Raw genomic sequence first — 25,551 nt, 5'->3', positions numbered from 1 at the left:
TGTCACAGTAAGCAGGAAATTCTGCATGCCACCACAGAATGAAAGGGAGGTCCCAATTCAGGGTTACATGCTGAGGAAGTGTAAAAGGCCCCATCGATGAGGAGTAACTGGCTATAGACTAGCAATATGTAAAAGGTAAACATTTAAACGTAAACCAGCATCATGGTGACTACAGATCAGCAAAAGCAAAATGTCATCAGTGATGCCAATAAAAGAGCCCAGTGAAAGGACTCAGAGAATCATCTCCCGCACTCAGAGGTGGTGCCATGAATACTCCTCATTAGTTACAATAGTCGGTCTCATTGAGAGACGTGATATTTGATGGGATTTTTTGAATTTGTTGTGGGTAAGTCGTTGTGGTATTGCCCACCACATCACATTTTATTAGGATCTGCAAGAACAATTTATTTCTCACTTAGAACTATGTTGAATCTTGGGAATTGTTTATGTTCCCTCCTTACTTTGGTCTATAGAAACTCACAGCTGAAACTGAAATCTATCATGAGTAGATGTGTTGGACTTTCTAGAATTTTGGCTAGCTAAAATTTATTCTGCCCTTTTCAGAGCCAGGCACTGTGATAAAGCAGTCTATCCATTGTCTCTATAATTCCCACTTCGATTATGTGTGGTAGGCATTAAAATTACTCCCTTTTTACCGGAAAAGAGACAGCTTAGCAAGTCTAAGTCACTAGAGCATGATCACCGCACTAACAAGCCAAGGAGTGGGAATGGTGTTCATGCGACTGAACTTGTAATCACTAGGATGCACTAGTGTAGCTTAATCTGATCCTTATGATTTTTTTCCTAGTTTATTTGTTTATTTGTTATTATACTGCCTTGCACCTAACTCTGCCAGCAGCCTCCGAGATCTTTTTGTACTAGATAGAACATATACATCTCGAAAGAGTTAAAAATTTAACCGTGAGGAAAATTAAATTAATCCAAACACTCCATAGACAAAGTTCCTCAATTAATTGAAAACCCTATTTGTTTCACCTCCTGTTGTTAAAAATACATTTTTAAGTGGATTAATGTTAATCACTTGATATTCCCAAGGGATATCCCCAAGACCTTGAAAATGGCCAAATTCTGGAATTTTACTATAAAAAACAACAAAGCCAAATTGCGATTCAGATGACATACACTCAACTAATGTCACTTACTTACTAAGGGTTATTTGTTCTTTTGTTTGTTTTGCCTCCATTCTCTAGCCTGCAATTATATTCAACAAAACTGAAATCTGTTATGGGTTTTTAAGACAATTTTTGAATAGTTAAAACCGACCTGTTAAAACTAAGACTCCAACAGTCATTTCTTCTCTTTCCCACTGTGATGACCTGACCACTCAGAGAACGTTATTCTGAACTACAATTTATTTTTGATGGCTGTCTTTCTCTGAAACCCTTCATCCAATCTGTCAGGAAAATATGCTGTTTCAACCTGCAAAATACATGCATAAGCAGACACTTCTCCACACTGCCACTACCACCATATGGTCACTCATGTTCAAGTTACCCTCACCTCCAGCCTGCTGTCCTGCAGCAACTTCCTGACTGGTCTTCCTGTTCCTGCCTTTGCCCCTCTCCACTGTATTCAGCACAGCAGCCAGGGTGATCCGTTCAAAATATACATAAATTTATCTAAGTATAAGTGTCTCTCTTCTGGTCAAAATCTTGCAGCAGCTCCCTATTTCACTAAGAGGGAAAGGCAATATGTTTTTAAACAATGGATAACAAGGCTCTACATGAGCTTAGCTCCCATCTGAACTCCTCTCTTAACATTGCTCCACACGGGCCTCCTTGCTGTCCCTTGAACACCTCAGATGTGTTCTTAAGGTCTTTAGGACATTTGCTCTAGCTGTTTCTGGAAACTGCTCCTCTTCTGAGCAAACTCCTTCACTCCTCTAAGTTTTTGCTCAACTATCGCCTACTCAGTAAAGCTTTTCCTCACCACATACTAAATGCAAGTTCCATCATCCCTAAGTCTTTGGTTCTGCAGATTCCCCTTATTCTACCCTACTACACCTGTTTTCTTAAGTACTTAAAAATGTTTTAATGATCATTGCAATTCACTCGTTTGTTTTCAAATCTCTAATTTTCTCTTCCCCCATTAGACTTGAAACTACATGAGGGCAGGAATCTTTGTTTTGTCCACGGATGTATCCCAACTACCAAGAAGAGTGGCTGCCTTTAATAAAAACTTGTTGGATGAATAAATGAAGGTCACATGTTTATACAAGAGAGATGAGTTAGGAAGGATATTGGGGATTTGATTATTCAGTGACTTAATTGTCATATTATTTGTCTGTTTCTCCTAAAAGAAGAACACAGACTCAACTCTAAAATTGGAAACACCCCCAAATTCATGAACTGAGATTTGATTAAATAAATCCTATCTTAAAAACACAAGGTAAGATAATTCTTGAATAAAAGGATAAATTTGTGGCCTTTGTAAGTAAATCCTTGGAAAAATTATGAGGAAATAATGTTAAATGAAAAAATAACAAAATCTTCTATATAAGGAAATATGATTTTGGTTGGCATTGATTTAGGCAGACATTTCTGGTTTTTTTTAATCAGCTCGTGAGGTTCAGGTGAGACTGACTCTGCTCCAGAGATGAACACGTAATCCAGAATGGCCAGTTGGAATTTTCTGATTTCCTGGCCATGGCGATTGCTTCAAGGATGGACTTAATTACAAATTGGGCAGTGGGTTGTCTAGTTTTGTTACAGCTATTGGGAAATGAGGACTTTCTGTGTGTGTGATTACCAGCTCTAAAAACAATGAAAATGTAGGGCTTCTATTGACATCTTTGAAAATTAGGCCAACACAGAGGATGGCAAAGCTATAAGATGAAGAAAAAAGAGATCAATATCAGATGATGTTGTTTAACATCAGATGATGTTGGATCTACCTAATTTGAGTTATATTCTTTCCCTTCTGGCTGAAAGGATTTTGACTAGTACAATCCTAACTGATTATAATTCTGTAGAACTTGTATTTAAAATAAAAAAATCAAGTGTAGGGGCGCCTGTGTGGCTCAGTCAGTTAAGCATCTGACTTGGTTTCAGCTCAGGTCATGGTCTCGAATTTCATGCATTTGAGCCCCGCATCAGACTCTGTGCTGACAGTGCAGAGCCTGCTTGGGATTCTCTTTCTCAATCTCTCTCTCTCTCTCCCCCTCCCCCATTTGCTCTCTCTCAAAATGAATAAATGTAAAAAAAGTTTTTAAAAATCAAGTGTATATAGTCTTAGTTATTTCTCTTATATAATTAGCAAGAGATTTCATGGAATTTGATCAAGATTTTTTTATGATGAGAATATTCTTTTTTCTTCTTTTTCCCTCTAAAATTGGATTAAACTGTTAATAAAAAGTAAAGCTCTGGAGTTAATCAAAGCTCTTCTGTTTAAGCTTTACATTTAGGTTAATGAAGTTTTTGCAGTCAGCTATTTAACTGCTATGAGAAATGTATAAATAGTACTTACTCTATAATCTTGTGTTTGGATTGTACAGAGAAATCACAGTAATCCACTCCAATGTCTGTAAAGTCCACGAAAGTGGAAGACAAAATCTGGAATGCTCGAGGATTTTTTTCCTTGAGCTTTTGGCATACATTAAACCCATCTACAATTTCTGAATCACCCCCTGTGACTGTTTGTTTTATGCAGTGCAGAAGCTGAACCTGTGAAAAGAAATAGAGAAATGTCTTTTAAAATGATAAACACACTTTTTGACACTGTTAAAGATTCAGACAGATATGAATGCACTAAAGTCAACAAAACTTTTAAATCTCTTTTGTGTCAGCAGGCAAAGGGATTGGAGAGAAAAAGTTGCTTTTAATCAACACCCTATAGTTCAAACATTGTTTCAGCTTGAGACATGAACACAGGCATAATAATTTTCGTTTGTAAACAAAAGGCACAGATCATAATGGCTACAGGGAGTGAACACTTCATATTGGAATATTTATGTACTTCATATTGGCTTTACAGAGGTGGTGGGATTTAAACTGGGAAAAGGAGGCTGGATAAGATTTTGGACAGTTAGAGGGGCGCCTGGGTGGCTCAGTCGGTTGGGCTCCTGACTTCCACTCAGGTCATGATCTCACAGTTTGTGGGTTCAAGCCCCATGTTGGGCTCTATGCTGACAGCTCAGAGCCTGGAGCTTGCTTCAGACTGTTTCTCCCTCTCTCTCTGCTCCTCCCCTGCTTGCGCTCTGTCTCTCTCTCTCTCTCAAAAATAAAATAAACATTAAAGAAAATTTTGAAAAGATTTTGGATAGCTAGAGCAGAATGGAGAAAGCAAATCACATGCAGTGATCATGGATATGCAAAAATGCACGCTGAACAGGATATCAAAATGTTTGGCTGCAATAGGGGGTCATGACTGAAAAGAATGTCACGACTGAAAAGAATAGACCCAGTTGAAAAGGTAACTGGAGCCCTCATCATGGCGTCTTGAATGTCAGATGAAGAATATTGGGCTTTCTCTTGGGTACAGAGGGGAATTGTTAAAGGCTTGTGAATATGGATGTAAGGTAGCCAAGACTGAGTTGAAGAATATTAGTCTGGGGGTGCACGTAGGATAAATTTTTTTAAAGGGGGGAGTTAGTGAGAAAGTTACTCCTTAAGAATTTAATGAGACAGTTCAGGTATAAGGATACAAAGAGAATGGAGGTTAGGTGGGGCTATGAGAATGAATAACCCCAAGAAACACTGGGAATAAGAAACCAAAACGATAGTTATTTTTACTAAGATTTAGGGAGAAATGTTTGACATTATTTATTTTGAAAAGCAAAAAATAGTAAAATTTTAAAATATCATTTTTTGAATGGAGTTTATATGACTTCTTTTGGCAAGTTAGCATGTGTGAGTGATTTTGAATACCTAATTTAGACTCAGCTTTTCTGCTAAAAGAAACGAACACTATTTAGCTGTGAAAACTTCATTCTAATTTAAATAAAAGTAAAAATCAAGTCTGACAGTTCTTGTAGAAAGAAAGAGGCGAATATGATCAAACATCAAGACCAGGAGAAGCATGAGTGGGAAAAATATCCATTTGGCTTGGTTATTTCCATAGATGGTCTAGAACGGGTCTATCCATTCAAACTTTCTGCATTGATGGAAATGTTCGTTCTGCACCGCCCAATACAGTAGACTCCAGTCCCATATGGCTGTTGTGCACTTGAAATGTGGTCAGTGTGACTGAGGAAACTGCATTTTAAATTTTATTTCATCTTAATATAAATTAAAATTTAAATGATCACATATGGCTGGTGACTACTGTATGGGATAGTGCAGATCCAGAACACAAATCCTGCTTTCTTTCCCCAAAAGGCACAGATCTTCTCACTATTTTAAGTCTTATACATACTTGTTCTCAAATTATAGTTGTAGGTTTATCAATTCCTTACAACAGTCCTTAGAATTTGATACTTTCATCTCCATTTTATGGTTGAAGAAACTGACACCCAGAAGTGAAAAAGCTGGGCAGCTAGTAAGAACGTAGCTACCACCTGGTAACACTGACATTCAAGCCTTGATCTATTTGCTTCAAAATCTTCATAAAGCAAGTCCTTTCCAATAAGAGGGGAAATCCCTTTACAGGACTCTTTTTTTTATTTTATTTATTTTTTTTTTTTTCAACGTTCATTTATTTTTGGGACAGAGAGAGACAGAGCATGAACGGGGGAGGGGCAGAGAGAGAGGGAGACACAGAATCGGAAACAGGCTCCAGGCTCCGAGCCATCAGCCCAGAGCCTGACGCGGGGCTCAAACTCACGGACTGCGAGATCGTGACCTGGCTGAAGTCGGACGCTTAACCGACTGCGCCACCCAGGCGCCCCAGACAGGACTCTTAATAATTCAGTATTGTGTGGTGTGTGTATGTATGTGCTTTGTAAACTTAAATTCCCATTTCAGGTTGACAATGCCCTTTTTTCTGATGTTAGGGGAGCACTAGTCTAAATTAATAATGGTTCTGCCTTTAAATTGATGCCAATTTGTAGGCTTGAAAAAGTATGTACATAAGCTGACCAAGTCATCTTAGAAAACCATTTCATCACCAGGGCTATGAAGGGTCAAGCAGCATGATTAACGAGGGAGAAATGAAGACACCAACCTCAAGTCTACCAAACTCTAAAAAGGCAAAATAATGACAGACCTCTCTCTTTGAGAGAATCAGTGTTCTTTCAATCCTCTTAGATTTTGCCATAATGAAGTCACAGAATATTTCAAATATAAATCTTTAAAACAGATCAACCGATGTCTTTTACATAGATGCAATCTTAAGAAAGAAAAAAGATGACTGATGCTGCCAGACAACACTTCCACAGCTAATTCAAAAGGTAAATAGGTGCCTGATGTGTATAAAATCCAATTTTATTTCATGTAAGTCACTCAGGACCAAAAACATTTTCTTTCTAAATGTCACTTTATGGCAGCATGTGACTTTTGGCCAAAGACAGTGAGCAAAGGAACATCCGTTTCATTAAAGATGTGTCTCCTTATCTCTGCCCCACATGATCCAAATTGATGAAACTCCACTTTCAACAGGTAACTTACTATTCAGATCATTTCATCTGCACTGAAAAGAAAAGCAACTTATTCTATATGTCATAAAAAACCTCAAACTTTAGTACAAAGACCCCTGAATGATTCAAAATGGAAACTTGAACAATAGCACAAACAGGTGCCTACAATCTAATTGTTCCCGTACTACAATCTAGACATTTTAGGAATCATCTTTCATTTGAAAATCTTCTGTCAGGTCTTTTATCCTTGGATGTTTCACTTGCTGACAGAGACAGGTACAACTCTGCGGTGTTTCTCTGCCTCTTTATAGCATATCTATGAAGTCTCTGTTACATGAAAGGTGCTGGGTTAATCTCAAGATACAGAAAAGTGTAAGATTCAGTTCCTGTATTTGACGAGTTTTTAATGTTTGACAAAGCCTATGCTCATCACATTATACCAATTATAGTAATTAGAAAGTCCAACTCAAGACCAGCATGGTGTGGTGGAAAACTATACAGAGGCCTGGATTAAGTTTCAAGTGTTCTATTAGTCAGATGTCACCCTGTGAAAGCATTTAACCTTGCTGTGTGTCATTTCGCCCTCATTTCATTATTCCAACATAAAAAGGCATAATTGTCTCCCTTACAGAATGTTAGGAGGGATCAAAATAATATAAGTAAAAATACTTTGAAAAAGTATAAAATGCTATGAAAATGTCAAGCATTATATTATACTTCAAGAATATTTGTAAATCACTTAAAAATGTGATTATGTAATGACTTTTCCTTAGGCTTTCAATTGTAACCCAGCAATAAAACCTGAACTCATAAAAACTAGCAGATAATTTAAAAATTAAAATAGAATCTTTAGTTTTCTAGTGTAATCTTTTAATCTTTATTGCATCCAACTTCTCCAACCTGTCTTTGGTTGATGAACTGAGCTGATTAGTTTGGCTTTTAATCCCAAGTTTTAGCGAATCTCTGGGAAACATTTAGAACAAATCACATTGTGTGTCTTTACTGGCCCCTCATCTCCACCCAAAAGGTGACTATAGGACTCCTGTCACTGTCATCATTTTGTCCAAAAAAATCATGTGGTGTTTTACAGTCAACAAAATAATTTAAAACATGTGAAATTAAATACTAAAACTAGCGGGGTGCCTGGGTGGCTCAGTCGGTTGGACGTCTGACTTCGGCTCAGGTCATGATCTCATCCTCCATGGGTTCGAGCCCCGCGTCGGGCTCTGTGCTGACAGCTCAGAGCCTGGAGCCTGTTTCAGATTCTGTGTCTCCGTCTCTCTCTGACCCTCCCCTGCTCAAGCTCTGTCTCTGTCTCTCTCAAAAATAAATAAACATTAAAGAGAAATTGAAAAAAAAAAACCTAAAACTAGCTTAGTTAACACTGGCAAGGGAAATGGGTTAACTAGGGCATGGAGAAAACTTGTTCAGTTAACACGAAGAAAAACAGATTAATTTTGATTTTGGCCCATTTTGCCTTCACTGGCTAGAGAATTGCTCAAAATGTCCACTTCTGCTTACCTTTGAAGATACAGATTTCTGTGTGGATATTTCATTTAATCTCATTTAGCTATAAAAATAGGAACAAGATATCTTTCAAAGGTATTGTTCTGGCCATTTATTTCTTGGTTTAACAAAATGATGCTTTTGTAAATATGTTGCTGGTTTAGTAGAATGGCAATTTTGTAAAAATGCAGTGGCAGAGCATCCTTCCAGAAATTGTCCTGGAGGGTTTGTGGCTCCATGCTAAGCATCTCCCTCCTTGAGGAGCAATCCTATACATGGGAGAGTAGATGGTTTCCAAATACAGTAAAACCTTGGTTTGCGAGCATAATTCATTCCAGAAACATGCTTGTAATCCAACGCACTTGTATATCAAAGCGAATTTTAAGAACCATTGGCTCACTTGTGGTCATGTGACATTTGGCATCACGTACTACTCATATTGCAAGACATGCTTGTTTATCAAGTTAAAATTTATTAGAAATGTTTGCTCATCTTGCAGAACAGTTGCAGAACAAGTTACTTGCGATCCAAGGTTTTACTGTACAGCCATGGTTATTCTGCTCCTTGCATTCCCACCCCTTTGTAGTGAGTATTTGCAGCTTATAAAAGGTGGGGTTTACTTCCTCACCTTTTGAAGGTAGGCTAAACTTATGATTTCTTTAGATTAATAAAACATTAATGCAGAGGTGACATTGCACTGATGACTAATGTAGATCTCAAGAGGCCTTCATGTTTTGGCTCGCTCTCTGAAAATTCACATAAGCCTGGGCTAGCCTGCTGGTGGATAGCAGATTAAGTAGAGCAGAGGCAAGACACCTTAGGTTTTCCACACAGGTCAACCAGTTCTTAGCCAGCCCAACAGCAGAACTGTCCAGCTGGACATAGCCTGAATTATAAAAACATGTGCTAAGTAAATGGCTATTCTTTTAAGCCATTAAATTATGAAGTGGTTTTTATGCAGCAATCGTTAACTGATACAAATGATGGCCATGTGACTTTATGGGAAAATCCTCAATTTTATTCCCTGGTTTTATTTTCTCTTTTAAGTCTCTTGGGAACAGTAAATATGCAAAAAGACCTCAAGATGCACTGCTATCATAAAATTTGTCTAGGCAAAGCAAAATGTGCCAATAATTATTTCCAGAAAGAAACAAAGAAATTTTTTTTTTAAACACATGAAAATCTTCTCTCCCTTGGGAATGTTAGGCTATTCAAGATTTAGGTATAGACATTTTGTTTGGATTGTGCTTGAAGAAAGATCTACATAAGACAGATTAGTTAGTGAAATATATGGACTTGTAGACTCAAAATATAGAAGGATATTGGTCCTTGGCCTGCCTTGTGGAAAATATGTTGAGGCTCACCTTACCCCAGGTGGATGATGGAGGGCTGGATAATCAGTGTGAAAGCTTAGCTTCCCGGTTGTGTAAGCCACATTGTTTGCGTCAATTTTGTCTTGCACTTGCCAAGTATGTCTGTAAAATACAAGAAACATATGTTTAAACAGGCTGTCACCAAGCCAGAGGAAATGTGTTAGAATGAACTGGATACATAGGGGAAATGGAAACTTTTCATTTTATGAAATAATTACCATAATGATGTGAGCCAGGAAGAGAGCTCGACCTTTCCTTGTCCAAAGTAACCATTTCAGAATATGCATCTCCTCCCTTCTTTTCCCTTCTCCGAAGAAAAATACATTTACACATTAGTCTGTCCCACAGAGTTTATTGTAGGTTATGTTTTTTAATAGCTAAATGCATTTAAAAAGCATTTATTAAAGTGAAATTCACAGAACATAAAATGAACCATTTTATGTGGTTTTTTTTTTTAAGTTTATTTTGAGAGATTGAGTGAGCAGGGGAGGGGGCAGAGAGAGATGGAGAGAGAGAATGTCAAGCAGCTCCGTGCTGTCATCACAGAGCCTGGAGTGGGGCTTAATACCATGAACTGTGAGATCATGACCTGAGCTGAAATCAAGAGTCAGATCCTCAACTGAGTCATGCAGCTGCCCCAAAATAAACTATTAAAGTGGACAATTCAGTGGCCCTTAGGACATTCACAATATTGGTAACCATTACTTTTGTTTATCTAGTTTCAAAACATTTCCATAACTCCACATTGAAACCTCTTACCTGTTACAAATTTTCTTTCCATTCTGCCCTTCTCTCAGTCACTGGCAAACACCATATCATAAATCTATCTTTAACTTTTTGGGGAGCTGCCAAACTATTTTCCATAGTGGTTGGACCACTTTACTTTCCCACTAGCAGTATGTGAGGGTTCCAGTTTCTTCACATCCTCATCAGCACTTGTCATTTTCTAGTTTTTGTTGTTGTTCTTGCTGCTTCTGTTGTTATTTTTAACCATCTCAGTGGGTGTAAAGTGGTATTTCATAATTTTGATGTGTATTTTCCTAATGGTTAATGATGTTGAGCATCTTTTCATGTGCTTGTTGGCTGTTTGTGTATTTACTTTGGAGAAATGCTTGTTCAAGTCCTTTGCCCATTTTTAAATTGTTTTGTTTTGTTTTGTTTTGTTTTAAATTTGTACGAGTACTTTATATAGCCTGGATACTAGAGACCCTTAACAGACATATGATTTACAACTATTTTTACCCCTTCTATAGATTGTCTTTTTATTTTCTTAGAAATGATATTTGATGCTCAAAAGTTTTAAATTTTGATGAAGACCAATTCATCTATTTTTGTTGTTGTGTTTTTGGTGTTGTTTCTAAGAATCCATTTCCCAATCCAAGGTCATGAAGATTTATCCTAAGTTTTCTTCAATGAATTTTATGGTTTTATATCTAGGTCCTTGATCTCTTTGAGTTAATTTTTGTATGATGTGTGAGGAAAGGGGCCAACTTCATTCTTCTGCATGTGCATATATTGTTGTCTCAGCACCATTTTTTGAAGGGACTGTTCTTTCCTCATTAAAAGGGTTCAGCATCTTTGTTAAAAATCAATTAGCCACGGATGTGTGGGCTTACTTCTGGACTCTCAGTTCTGTTCCATTAGTCTATATGTCTATTCTTATTTCAGCACCACAATATTTTGATTACTGTAGGTTTGTAGTAAGTTTTGTTTGTTTGTTTGTTTGTTTATTGTTTTTTTTTTTTTTGATTGGTAGTAAGTTTTGAAATCAGGAAGTATGAATCCTCCAACTTTGTTCTTGTTTTTTTAGGATTGTTTTGGCTATTCAGAGCCCCTTGCAATTTCATATGAATTTGAACATTGCTTTTCCATTTCTACAAGAAGGCTATTGGAATTTTGGTAAGCATTACATTGAATCTGTAGATTACCTTGGTAATAATCACATCTTAATATTTTGTCTTCCATTCCATGAATGTGGGATGTCTTTCAATTTATTAGGTCTTTTTAAATTTCCTTCAGTGTTTTGTAGCTTTCATTTTACAAGTCTTCCACCTCCTTGGTTAAAATGATTCCTAGGTATTTTATTCTGGATGTTATTGTAAATGAAATTTTTTTTTAAATTTCTTTCTCAGATTGTTCACTGCTAGTGTACATAAACACAACTGATTTCTGTGTATTGGTCTTATATTCTGAAACCTTGCTGAATTCATTGAATACCTCTAATAGCTTTGTGTGTGTGTGTGTGTGTGTGTGTGTGTGTGCGCACATATGCATGCATATTCTATGGGGTTTTCTATATATCGGATCATGCTATCTGTGAAGAGAGATAAATATACTTATTCCTTTCTCATTTGTATACCTTTATTTCTATTTCTTGCCTAACTGTCCTGCCCCAAACTTCCAGTACAATATTGAATAGCAGTGGTGAAAAACAGCACTCTTCTCTTATTCCTGATCTACAGGGAACATAATTAATTTTTATTTTATTTTATTTAATAAATTTTTAATTACACTCGGATAACTATTACTCAGATCAGGAAATATAACTTTAAGCTTATATGTCCTATCCCAACCAGAATCTCACCTCTCTCTTCTTCAAAGTAACTGCATCCATAACTTCTGTATTTATCATTTCTTTGCATTTCTGTATATTTTTACCCTTGCATATGCACCCTCAGACACTATGTTTAATATTTCCCATTAACAACAATTGTTAAGTCTTTCAAGTCTCTTAATCAGGTTTCCCCTCCAGCCTGTTCTTAAAATTTATTGTTTGAAGAACTTGGGAACTTGACCTATAGAGTTCCTCACAGTCTTGTCTTTGCTGATTGCATATCATGGTGTAGTTCAACATGTTTCCCTGTCCTCTGTGTTTCTAGAAAATTGGCAATTAAGTGCAGAGGCTTGGGCAAACTCTACTTTCTCTTTTTTGCAAAACTACAGATGACATTGTGATCTTTTATTCCAAGATACAGAATTTTGAGATGTCTTTCTTTTTGTGATGTTTGTACACACTTATGCTCAGTAGCTAGATCCACTAAAGTTATTGGGGGTCTCAAATAGTGAAATACCAAATTAATAATTTCTTTTTTATTTATCAGTTGGAATACTCTTAAAAAGATCTATCTACTTTCCTTCATCTAGTATTTGGTTACTCTATGTAATAGCTTACTTAGTGATAATGAGATAAATACTTGATTCCTTCACTTTATTTACCATTTTATAATGTGATGGATTAGTTTTCTCTCACTCCAAGATGAATAATTAGTTTTTTTTTTGAAAATAATACTATTGATGAAAATATATTAAAGCTAGATAGAGGTAATGGCTTCACAACATTGTCAATGTACTAAATGACACAGGACTGTGTCAATTAACTTTAAAATTGTTAATTTTATGTTATGTCAATTTTACCTCCAGTACAAAAAAAAAATAGCTTGGCTTAAAAGTTAAAAAGAAAGTTAGTAGAAGAACTAAGGATTACTTGCAACTCTGTGGCCAGAAAATAAACCAATATTCAGATTTTGTAAGGCTTTTCCTTTGGAAGATTGAGGCCATGTGTAATTAGAAGCAAGCTGTATTTTATTTTATTTATTTATTTTTTTTTTATTTTTTTTTTTAAATTTTTTTTTTTCAACGTTTATTTATTTTTGGGACAGAGAGAGACAGAGCATGAACGGGGGAGGGGCAGAGAGAGAGGGAGACACAGAATCGGAAACAGGCTCCAGGCTCTGAGCCATCAGCCCAGAGCCTGACGCGGGGCTCGAACTCACGGACTGTGAGATCGTGACCTGGCTGAAGTCGGACGCTTAACCGACTGCGCCACCCAGGCGCCCCACAAGCTGTATTTTAAAATAAGCCAAAGCTGGTGTGAAAATTGTGTCACTATATATGCACATCATTTTATTGCTGTTATAATGTCTATTTATTAATTTATGTTCACATTTATCAAATCATTTTTCAATAAATATATGTTGAACAACTACTCTATTCCAAGCATAGTTTTAGCATTAGAGATATAGCAGGAAACAGGGAGTAAGAGAGACAAATAAACAAGTAATTACCAAATGCAGTAACAGAGATGAGTGCTATGAAGAAAATAAAGCAAGGTAAAGAGGTAAGGATATTGGGGGCCAGGAGAATATCATGGCAGGGATAATGCTTTGGGGGTGCTCCAGAAGACCTAGAAGAAAAGAAGAAATGTGAATTTCTGGGAGATGTGTTTTAGAAAGAGGAATCTGAAGTGAAAGGTAGGATTTCTTCCCCAGGTTCTGGGATTGAGGATGAAACTAGCTATTTGGCTCCGTGTTTTTTTTTTTTTTTTTTTTTTAATTTTTTCCATTAAAATTTAAAATGGAAAGGCTGGTAAATCTTTCAGCAAAGTTTAAAGTACCATCTATATGTGGCCATAAGCTGGAAAGAGACCCAGTGAAAGAAGAGGAGTATATATAGCCTGTTGCAATTCATTTCAAATATGAGTCAGACAATCCATTATACTGTAGTGACTACAGCCAGGAAATACATGTTCTCTATGAATTCATGTCACTCCATGACCCATACCTAATATAGATTCTGGCTCTTGTCACCATCAGCATTCCAAGAATAATCAACATGTAGTAAAGGACTTAAGGATGCTAAAAAAGGAGTTTTATCAAATTGTAGAATATATAATATCTTCTAAGAAGATGATGCTTTTGACATTGTGAGTAGGCAATGACGATATTTAGATTTTCTTTTCAAGAGTGTTGATGGTTTTGCATTGATTCACCTACATTCCCTTTTCTGTTTTCTCCTATGATCAGGGGTAAACTAACTGAAATTCATGCAGCCAAGAGCTGGCTGAGATTCAAGGTGAACGCATTAGCCAGGGAACAGATCTTTTCTTTGTTTGACATTAACTGGCTGTAGAACAGGGATGGGGCCTGTGACTTGGCATCATCAAAGCAGTTCTCCAGCCTTCTGTGCTAACTGGCAGAGGATGATAAACATTTTTCAGTCTTAAAGTGTCTTAGGCACGGTATGGGATGTGTAGCCTAAAAGTCTATATGCGCACGTAATGATAAATCCCAGGAAAGGAGCTTGCCAATTCCAATCATAAAACATTCTCATAATAGTTATAGCATAAGTCTGGAAAAATCCTAGAAATGTCATTTGGTCTACCTTTCTACCTCCATATAGAAATGAATCAGGCCAAGAAGGCTGCTGCTGATTGTTTATAAGTTTTCACGTATCCTCCTCAAATCCGAAGGAAAACACAGCAGAAATAAATGAAAATGTGACCCATTGGCCTGTGGAGAAACTGTTTTAAAAGCTCACTTGTGGGACCTTAGTGAGATGAGGGTGTATTTACATGCATCTTTCATTAGAAATAGATTCCAGTGTTCTTCCAAGTAAAACAACTCGAGCAGATTATCAGGAACCATCATGACTGAGGCAGAGATGAAGCACCAGGTTTCTCTAAAACTAGAGGTAAGCTCAGCATAGCATCTGAATCCATTGATATAGACTTGCCTGGTGTTGTGCAAGGACAGGTCATTGAAACTGTGCACACAATCCTGCTTTTGCCAGAGATGCTATTTTAAACAAATCTATGTATTTCCACTGAGCTACTTGTGTCATTCTCAGAATTGGACAAACCAAACACAGACTCTTAACTACAGAGAACAAACTGGTGGTTACCAATGGGGGAGGGTGAAAGAGGTGAAGGGGATTAAGAACACAGTTATCAGGATGAGCACTGAGTGATGTATAGAACTGTTGAATCACTATATTGTACACCTGAAACTCATATAGCACTGCATGTTAACTATACTGGAATTTAGTTCCAGATAAAAGAAATTTCTTTTATATTTTCCATTTAAGGATTTTGTCAAAAGCTTCTGAACATTAAAATTGTGACTTTTCGAGACTATTTTGTGGGCTCGGTTTGAATACTAATTCACTAGATCCATCCAAGTTAGACGGCCAGTCATAGATATTCATGATATTTCATCATGTTTTATGACAAATTTGAATCTTTTTGTGTGTATAGAATGCTTACATATTGTTTTTGCTAGATTTGTTCTTTATAGCATTGGTGACAGATTTTATAATCTTTTGGTTCGTGGCACACTCTTGGAATATCATGCTGGATTTAATCTTTTTCTTTTTTAAAGTTCTACTTATATGAAAAGATGCTCTACCAGTGCGACCTGGACTTATTATCACCAACAGCTACAATCTCTAGTCTCAACCCACTGCAAGCTGGTCTCCTCAGGCAATAGAAGAATGCCTTCTTTTGATTATTATTACTTGTCCTGTTGGATCTAAAACATAATGCTCATATATGTTAATTTTTTTACATTTTTTAAATGTTTATTTTTGAGAGAGAGAGACAGAGACAGAGACAGAGCATGAGCAGGGGAGGGGCAGAGAGAGAGGGAGACACAGAATCCAAAGCAGGCTCCATACTCTGAGCTGTCAGCACAGAGCCTGATGTGGGGCTTGAACCCACCACAAACCATGAGATCATGACTTGAGCCAAAGTCAGTGTCTTAACCAAGTGAGCCACCCAGGTGCCCCATGTTAATTTTTTTTTGAAGTTTTAACATAGAAAATTAAATTTCTAATTTACAGTCATCCAAATAAAGATTATATACTGTGTAATATTTCTAATTGTAGTTGTGACACATGCACAGATGACTTCCCAGATGCAGTCACTCTGCAGAGCTTCAGATATTTATTTTTCCACAATCACTTGTTAGATACACACAACGGCCAGGAATTGAGGGAGTGAAAAGGACAGACATGGTACTTGCACCTCATGGAATGTGCAGTCTGTGGGGAAGGAACTTATTGTGATTTATCTTTCAAAGCTAAAGTACAAGGTCTTATGAGAATAAAGAAAGGAAGATTAAGTGGAGACCTGAAGATTGAGTAGGATTTACCCAGAAGGGCAAAGATCATTGGGGGGGGGGGGGAGAAATAGTATGTGAAAAGGCCCAGTGGAGGGAGAGAACATGGCCTATCAGAGGAAGTGAGAGAAGTCCAATATGGGCTGGAATGGAGTTTGCTCTGTGGCTGTTGTTGGCTTTGCTTCAAATTTCTGCTTCCCTTGTCCTGTAAAGTCTTACAAAAAGTCTCATTACATTAGGGAACTGAGTTGAAACATACCCTTTATCTCATAGCATTTAACCCACTGCCAAAAATATTTGTTGAATGAAGGCATGGACTGTAAAACAGTAAATTGTGTTACTTTCCTGGTTGTCTGGCTATTAACTTTAATCTTGACCTAAGTCATATGTTTTAGGTATATTTAAATTATGAATAATTTGGCCACCAATCATAAAGCTTTCTTCTGAGAAAAAGACTCCAAATTAAACAGTACAGGGACAGTAAGGACAAAGGAAAATGAAGTTCCAGATAAAAGTAAAGGAGAGAAACCAGAGAATCTTAGAATGTTATTAGCCATAGTTTGGAAACACAGCTTAAAACCATAACAAAAAGTTTCTGAATCATATCTCCTTTTAATAATTAAGGAAAATTCACATAAAAATTAGCAACATCAAATGATTAAGGTTTAATGTCATAAAGTTATTTTAAGAAAAAGAATGCATAAGGGTGCCTGGGTGGTTCAGTCGGTTAAGTGTCCGACTTCGGTTCAGGTCATGATCTCCCTGCTCGTGAGTTCAAGCCCCACATCCGGCTCTGTGCTGACAGCTCATAGCCTGGAGCCTGCTTTGGATTCTGTGTCTCCCTCTCTCTCTGCCCCTCCTCTGCTTGCGCTCTCTCTCTCTCTCCAAAATAAACATTAAGAAATTTTTTAAATAAAGAAAAAGAATGAGTAGCAAAATAGCATACCTACAGATAATACATACCAGAAGGACATGCCCTCCAAAGATAAAAAATATTCTAGTTTTTCCATTTCTAATTTCTATTTTCTATTTACAGCTACTTCTGTTGAGTCCAGAACACATTGATGAAATGATACAATGTATGAAAAAGTAACTTAATCAGATATAGAAACTCAAATATGGAATGATATATTCAGAAAGGAAAAGTCTTAAAAATCATTAAAAATGAAAACTAAGCTAGAAGAAACGCCCTATTGAATAAGCACAACAGATAACACCTTTGGATAATTAGAATATAAAAAGGAGAAAAACATAAATATCAAAAAAGACAAGAGATAAAGATTTGAGAGAAAGTAATACATTAAAAGGAACAGGCACAGAAGGTTTAATATATACATAATAAGAGTCCTCAAAAGAAGAAACCCAAAGTAGAGAGCAAATATTAAGAGCTATGATTTTAAAAAATCTTGAAATAAAAAAAAAAAATTTTTTTTTTTTGAGAGACCAAACCAGACATTGCCTGGAAGAGTTGTCCCAGAACAACCAACACTAAAAGAGTCTGTAAAATCACTGGTCTTTAAAGGGAAAAATCTTTTGGGCATCCAAGTGAAAATATCAAATTATTCATAAAAAAAAGAAAATGAGATTACCAATAAAACCGTAGTGACATATTAAAGATTCTGTGAGCCAAGAACTTTATATTTAGCTAAACTGATTTTCAAGTATAAAGACCTTAAATTGCTGTCAACATGCAAGAATTTAGAGAATATTGTTCTCATGGGTCCTTCCTGAGGAATTTACAAGAGAATGGGATTCAGACAACCCAAATGAACAGAGATATGTTCACATGGCCCTGGTGCTAAGTAGTAAATTTTATTTACTAATAGAACTAATAAAGAATTTGAAAAAAGATATAAAAAATCTAAAAAATTGGGAAACTACTGTTAACTACTGCACATTTTGGTGATAAAATTCTATCAGGAAAACAAGATAGTGAATACCATAGAATTCAGGAGAGCTTTTGGGGAAAGAATTTTTCTTTCAGGAAAGACTTTTCAGGAAAGAATTTGGGGAGAAAGAGGGGTTTGTGATCCTTTGGGGTATGTGGATGGGTTCTGGAGTGACTGGTAATGTTCTATTTCTTGACCTGCATGGTGTTTCAAGAGTGTTTGGCTTATAAATTTTATTAAGCTATACATTTGTTTTGTGTGATTTTTCTATGTCTGTATTATATTTCACCATGAGAAATGAAATTTATTTTTAATTTATTTTGAAAGGTTAATACTCCCAATAATAAAAATAAAGACAGATAGTGATAGGTAACAAGTACCTCTATAAACATAGAAAAAAATGTTATAGCAATTTCCTCCAAGGTTCTGAAGGCTTTCATCATGAAAAACTAAGAATGCAATGCATTGCAAAAAAAAAAAAGTTTATGAGAATTCCACCTTAAGCACATTTAGTGGTTTTCTGGGGGGGGGGGTGTGTGTTAGGTCAAATTGTGCTTAATTTATTTCATCAGAACAAGATCTAGATGCTAGTTTAGATTTTTGATGTGAAAGATTAAAATATAAACTTTATCTTTTCTTGCCACAAGTTCTCTGATTCCTTGTTAACTGTCACTTTCCCTTTGCATAAACAGTTGGCTATAATTTGAATTTAATAGAGGGTATGGGAATAAATATTCCGGTGCTGTTGTCATGACTTAGTTTGACAAATTTCTATATACCCCGTTAAATTATTCCCTTGCATCTGAGCTGTAAATGAGTAGAAGCCACATTTGATAGTAATTAGTTAATCATTATTACGGCCTTAGGAATTATGGGGGGATGCTGGGTAAACTGCCATAGGAGTACAGTGCAAAGGAAAGACTCCAGAGTGTTGAATCAGGTAAACCTGGGTTTGAAGCCTGATTCTTCTGCCTCAGTTTCCTTATCTCTAAAATAGGGGTAATGGTTCTTATTGGAATTGCAAAGATTCAAGATAATGACTCTAAAGCATTGAGTTCAATACTTAGCATGTAAAAGGTGCTTCATAGACAATTATTTTCCCCCGTTCCATTACTAGCTGCCTGTCCTGGATACTCAGGGGATAACCAAGGAGGTAAGGGATGTGGCGGGCGGGGGGGGGGGGGGTTGGTCAGGGCTTGTGGAGAAGCAAGTGGATTGTTAGGGTCTCAAAATTTCCTCAAGTGATTTCGAGGGGAGCATGAGACACAGAAATTATTTTTCCTTTCATTCATGAGATGACCTCATACTCAAGTGGTTTTGTTGGCAGCAACTTTAATTACTGCGAAATTGAATATTACAAAGGGAACCCCAGGGACTGTCTCTTGGCTGATAACGTAAGCTGGGGTTCACAATGGCCCAGAGAACAGAGACTGTTACTTTGCTTGGGAAACCCTAATGCTCACAAGAATACATATTTTAAAGGTTCTCTCCTCTCTACTTAAACACGATGATGGTCAGTACTAAATCTAAACAACTCACGAAGAAATCCCAGTGTGAATTTTTTACCAAGTAGGATGGAGTTACTACAACTAGTTTCAGAACTAAGACAGGTTTCCTTTGTTTTCTTCCCAAGTCTAAATTACTTTTTAGGTTGATTTTTCATAACTCAGAAGCCATTTTTATTCAAGAAGGGCTATGTGGTTTTCTCCAGCAATTTCTTGGCTAGAAACTTCACCAAAATGGGTAAACTTGTTTCGTTTTGTTTTGTTTTCTTTCCCTGTTTAGTCCCCACACTTCACAAATGTTTTCTGGTAACATGTGTATCAAGTAAGTAGCTATTTCAAAGTCAGGTTTGGAGGGAGTGCTAATGGTAGGAGCGATTTCTAAGGGGCCAGCTGCCAAGGAATAATCATATTTTTCACTCATACACCCTCAATCTTTAATACAACCGAATGTGTGAAATGCTGCTGGGCTGGCTTACAGAAATGCTAGCAGAAATCCAGTGAATGCTGGAAAGGATATATTCTTGTACTCCCCAGAGGCCATTTCAATATTGTTAATTCTTAACTGGCCTGGCTGGTGTATTTGACAAACAGCCCACTAGAAACATTTTAGGCTTGACATTATGTTATTCATCTGATGAAGCCTGTATGCAAGAACTGGGCAGCAGTTGTAGCCTCTTACATTTTTCCAGCAAACTTTCATCTAAAGGTTTCAAAGGGCATGCCAGGTATTAAAATAGTCCTGTAGAAAGAGAGAAGCAAGTCCTCAGGAGAGGAGAATCATAGAGCTCCAGGAAATTACATGAAAAGCTTAGATCACCTTCTCCCCTACAAATAGCCGTGGTGGAGCCATGATTCAATTTGGATTCTCTACTGGTCCTATGGGCAGCTCTCTGGGCAGTAATGTAATACAGATGCTGTGGGGTGTTGAGTCCTCAGTTCTCCCCTTAATTTTTGGAATGAAGTGTTCCAAAGTATTTATTTAAATATTTCCACTACAACATGTGACTGTATAAGTTTTATTCAATAATTATGCAGCTTCCATGCTGGTCTCCACAAGATAAAATTTGACTACCACCAAGATCCTTAAGTTTCTTTTATCCCTTTTCTTCATTGTCTCTGCCTATGTTATTCCTTATGTTGGTGTTTCAGAAAAACATATTTTTCATTTTCACCTCATTATTCTTATTTGTCTAATCCCTGCTACATGTGTTAATGCAACTTGCTTATGCCAGCAAATAAAGCATTCTTAGAAAGAAGAAAAGCTGAAACTTCTGGACTGTATTCTGGAAAGAAGGCAGTCTTGTTAGCTAAGGTTGAAATTTGTGTTCTCTTCTGCTTAACTTCCTGATGAAGAAGGGTCACTCAGAATTGCTCACAAGGTTAATTTTCTAACTAAATACCGACAATGCTAAGAAAGAACTTTTGTCATCTTGGCCAAATGAATTGCTCAATATCTTAGCATACATTCCCTTTTATTAAAATTTCCTGGGTGATCACTGTATGTCAGGCACTGAGCTAGTACTGAAGATATAACCATGATTAGGCCACCATTTCAGTCTTCAAGGAGCTCAAAATGACAGCGACAATGGCCATGAGCTATGCAAGCCTTATTTTCAAAGATTATCCTGGCTGCTAGTTACAAGCAGAATACCTACTTAATGCCCAATACTGGTCGTAAATATTTTTAAAAAATGGACACTGAATCCCTTCCTTCTTTGTGTGTGTCACACACACACACACACACACACACACACACACACACACACCATTACATGTAAATATGATGTGAATAATAAAACCCTGACCTAGCCAATTTATTTCGTTGTTCCACCAATTGGAAAAGGAATATTTTTGGAGTATGATTTTGCCCTTTCAGGGAAAACTGGTGGTTGCCAGAGGGGAGGTGAGTGGGGAAGCACGAAATAGATAAGGGGGATTAAGAGTACACTTACTGTGATGAACATTGAGTAATGTATAGAATTGCTTATATTGTACACCTGAAATGAATATAACACTGTATATTAATTATACATAATTTTTTAAATGATTAAATAAAAATTTAGAAAAAAATATTCAGGAAGGTATTTTTATTGATTTGGGGAGAAAGTTCAGGTACATGAGATGAGGCTTTTGGCCCCACTCTATAAAACTATATTGATCCAAATTAAAGGTTTAAAAACAGGATTTGGATTTGACCTAACAAAATAATGACAAGCATCTGAGAAAATATAGATGTGGAAATGACATATACTTTTGTCCTCAAAGCTATTACCATTTTGATTTAGTATTTGAACATAATTTTAGAATTATGAAGTGCTGAATAATTATTGCATTTATCTGCTGCTTTATGTATTTTTTAAAACATCCAGGTGTTCATCAATCATTAAGCATTTATTCCTTACCTCCCATATGCTGAAACTGTGCAAAATGCTGGAATCTACTGTTTTTTTTACATACCCCACTAACGCTTTAACAATTGAGAGAAGAGCTAAGAACAAAAAATAGATTTTATAATTCTTACTTTAGACCCATGCAATTCAAGTTCTCTAAACTATTTGGATGGAATCCTATTTGAATGGCAAAGTGCTAGGTGGATATTTGTTTCCCAAGCAGGGCATGTCTAAAGTAGCACCACCCTATTATTATTTTTGGCATCTAAGCAAGAGTAGAAACCAGGATCTTTGAGAAATCTACACGGAACGCAAAATTGCCCTTTAACCTTCCTCTCCCTGCTTTCCTTTCTCTATCCTTCTCCTATTTCTGGCAGTCCCCTCTCTCCATTATTTATTGCCTTCATTTATTCATTCCATTCACTCACTCACCTGCCAGTTACTTTTTCAAACAAGAGTAAGGCACTTTGCCAGTGGAGAAACAAAGCTATGAAAAAGAGAGACCATGTTTAAGGCAACTACTGATTGTTATAAAGAGAAGTCATGTCCAGGCACTACCACAGTACAAAGAACATGAAAAATGCCACTTCATGTACATAATTGTGAGAGTTGGGAGGATAGAAAGCACCCAAGCTCTACACCAACAGAGACCTGCCTTCTCTTAAAGTACCCCTGCTCTCAACCAAAGGTTTTCACCTTTGCTACACATGAGAATCACCTGTAAAGTTTTAAAAAGTCCTGGTACTCAGATCACATCCAAATCACTGTTTTGAAAAATGTCTGGAGACTGGACCCAAATGTCAGCATTTTTTAAATTGGTTATTCCAATGTGCAACCTCAGTGGAGAATTATTGCTCTAAATATCCCTTCTTTTAAATCCCATGTTACAGAAACTTTAATATCGCTTTCCACATGATTGTGGGAAGGAGCAGAAAAGGAAAATAACTTGAGGAAAACACTTACTTTTCTCATCCTCTTAATAAAAAGCAAACAAGCAAACAAATACAAACAAAGCAACAATAGCAAAACTGTCCTCTTCTGTAAGTTCTTGAGGTAAAGAATCAAAAATTACCACCACCACCAACAACAATAGAGATCTTGGTAATCAGTTGTAGATGTAGCAGTGAAGTGGGCAGAAAGGCATTTCTTAGCATGTGGCATAGCTTGAGAGCTTCAGGAGACAGATGTGACCTCTGCACAGAGGATGAGGTGGAATAGGGCTGACCCTGTCTGGTTAGATGCAAAGGTCTTGGACAAACAAAGTGTAACAGTAGCAGAAGGTCTGATCTGTTTCTGACAACCAACTTTGAATATTTATTTCAATAAATTTCACAATGTTAGATCAGGGGCCAAATTATCAAGCCTTTTTAGGATTTGTAACAACAAAACAAAACGAAATATAAGTTATGAATCAGGACAAAGAATCTGACCCTAAATGTGAGGGATGGGGGTGAGTATCAGAAAACTATAACAAAGACCACCCCCACCCCGGATTTGGCTGCAGTTGTGCAATTATGAAATGGGTTGCATAGATACAAAAAGTGTCTTGTCACTAAATAAAAATTGAGTAAAAGAACATAGAAGAGATCTAGTTTGAAGTGTTCTGTTTATGTCTGGTGCCTAAAAGCATCCTTTGCATGTTCTACCTTTATATCATCAATAGTGAGGTGGATTAGGAAGCCCGTGGATAAAACAGACCCCAGTTATAACTCTGGTTTTTTTTGTTTTTTTTTGTTTTTTTGTTTTTTTTTTTTACTACCTGTGAAAACTTGGGTTATAGTTGAATTCTCTGAGCTTCAGTTTCCTTATCGGTGTACAGGTGGATAATATCTGTGTCAGAAAATTATCAACATTAAAAAAAGAACAAATATTGGGTTGAGGCTCTTAATAATTTCAAGGCTTTTCCACCTCTTTCCTTTGTATTTTGTTACTGATATAATCTCTAGAACAGCTTAAATTCTTGTAGATGTAGGGGAGAGAACAATCTTGACGTAATTTTGCTAATGGTGGAAGTAAATTCTTGGGGTGGGGGTGGAGGCTGGGTCTTCTATGCCTAAACATGATAGAGTCTTCTGCCATGATTCAACTTTTTTTTTTTTAAGTTTATTTATTTATTTTGAGAGAGAGAGAGAGAGAGAGAGAGAGAGAGAGAGAGCAGGGAAGGGACAGAGAGAGAGGGAGGGAGAGAATCCCAAGCAGGCTCCACGCTGTCAGCACAGCGCCCAACATGGGGCTCAAACTCATGAACCTGTGAGTTCATGACCTAAGCCAAAATCAAGATACAGACATTTGACCAGCTGAGCAACCCAGGTTCCCCTGCTGTGAATCAACTTGATCAAATCAGTGGGGGCAAGTGGTGGGATATTTTTGAATCCTCTGTTTATCTATGTCTGTAGAGTCTTGCAAGAGGATCTTACTCTAGATTAGGGATGGCAAACTCAAGGGCAGGCAGGGCCCTTGTAGGTCTGAGGTGGGGGTGGGGTTGGGGGGCGGAATTTGTGCAACTGGAGAGTGAGAACATGCTCCCTTCAAGCAGATGGTTGCCATGTAGGGATTTAGCCTCAGTTGTTGCCAGATTTGATTTTTCAAGAAAAGTCAGATCCATATTTAATGTAAAGTCTCCCAGTTTTTAAGTGTTGACAACGAATTCTATTTTCTTTCAACATCCTGTGGGCCAAATAAAACATATCTGAATACAGCCTGTGTGCTACCAGTTTTGCAACCTTTGGATTTTGAAGGTTCTTTTCACTCCCAATGTGCTCTTCTCAAGCAGAGCCCAAGAGCAATTGTATACATCACAGGAAGGGTTCACCCTACAGATTAGAAATACAGTAATATCCCCACTTGCACCTAAGTGTTTCCTGTTGTGTTTCTTATCCATAATTAATGTTACCTCCCAGGTAATTCTTATGCAAACAGCTTCTTGTTTCAAAGTTAAAGTCAGTTACATTTCCTGTTACTTGCTGAAGTGCATAGACCTAATTTTCTGCAGGTTACTTTTATCTTTTTTTTTTTTTTAACACATCTGGTGGGCGGCTTTAAATTCCCCAGGGCCCTACTTTATTTTGCACTGAGTCTTGGGTGGTAAAACTTTAATGAACTTTCAGTATTTATAAAAATCTTGGAGAAACACAGTCTTCCATCCCACCTGCTGTGAAATGAATTGTGCCCTCCCCCAAATCCCATGGTGAAGCCCTAACCACCAATATGAGTGTGTTTGGAGAAAGAGCCTTTAAGGAGGTGAATAAAGTTAAATGAAGTTGTAAGGCTGGGGCTCTTCTTCACCAGGACTGGTGTCCTTATAAGAAAAGGAAGAGATACCAACAATGCAGGTACAGAGAGGAAAGGCCATCTCCAACTCACAAAGAGAGCTCTCACCGGAAACCAAACCTGCCAGCACCTTGATCTTAGACTTCTGGCTTTCAGAACTGGGAGGAAATAAATTTCTGTTGTTTAAGCGACC

The 25,551-nt window shown here is 37.0% G+C and overlaps 1 protein-coding gene across 1 annotated transcript in view; it reads right to left on the bottom strand.

The window, feature by feature from the left end:
* Positions 1–25,551, bottom strand: part of BBOX1 (gamma-butyrobetaine hydroxylase 1) — a 52,756-nt gene that overhangs the window by 6,551 nt on the left and 20,654 nt on the right. Inside the window, exons 4-5 of the mRNA XM_047070086.1 lie at positions 9,408–9,513; positions 3,487–3,683 (exon numbers count right to left, since the gene is read on the bottom strand). Of these exons, the coding sequence (XP_046926042.1) occupies positions 3,487–3,683; positions 9,408–9,513 (303 nt within the window). The remainder of the gene's footprint in view (positions 1–3,486; positions 3,684–9,407; positions 9,514–25,551) is intronic.

This window comes from Lynx rufus, unplaced genomic scaffold (genome assembly GCF_022079265.1).
Source record: "Lynx rufus isolate CCGP_SWC_20201006 ecotype Redwood Valley unplaced genomic scaffold, mLynRuf1.p SCAF_9, whole genome shotgun sequence".
NCBI lineage: Eukaryota > Metazoa > Chordata > Mammalia > Carnivora > Felidae > Lynx > Lynx rufus.
The sequence above is the reverse complement of the archived record's forward strand: the minus strand, read 5'-3'. Positions and strand labels throughout refer to the sequence as shown.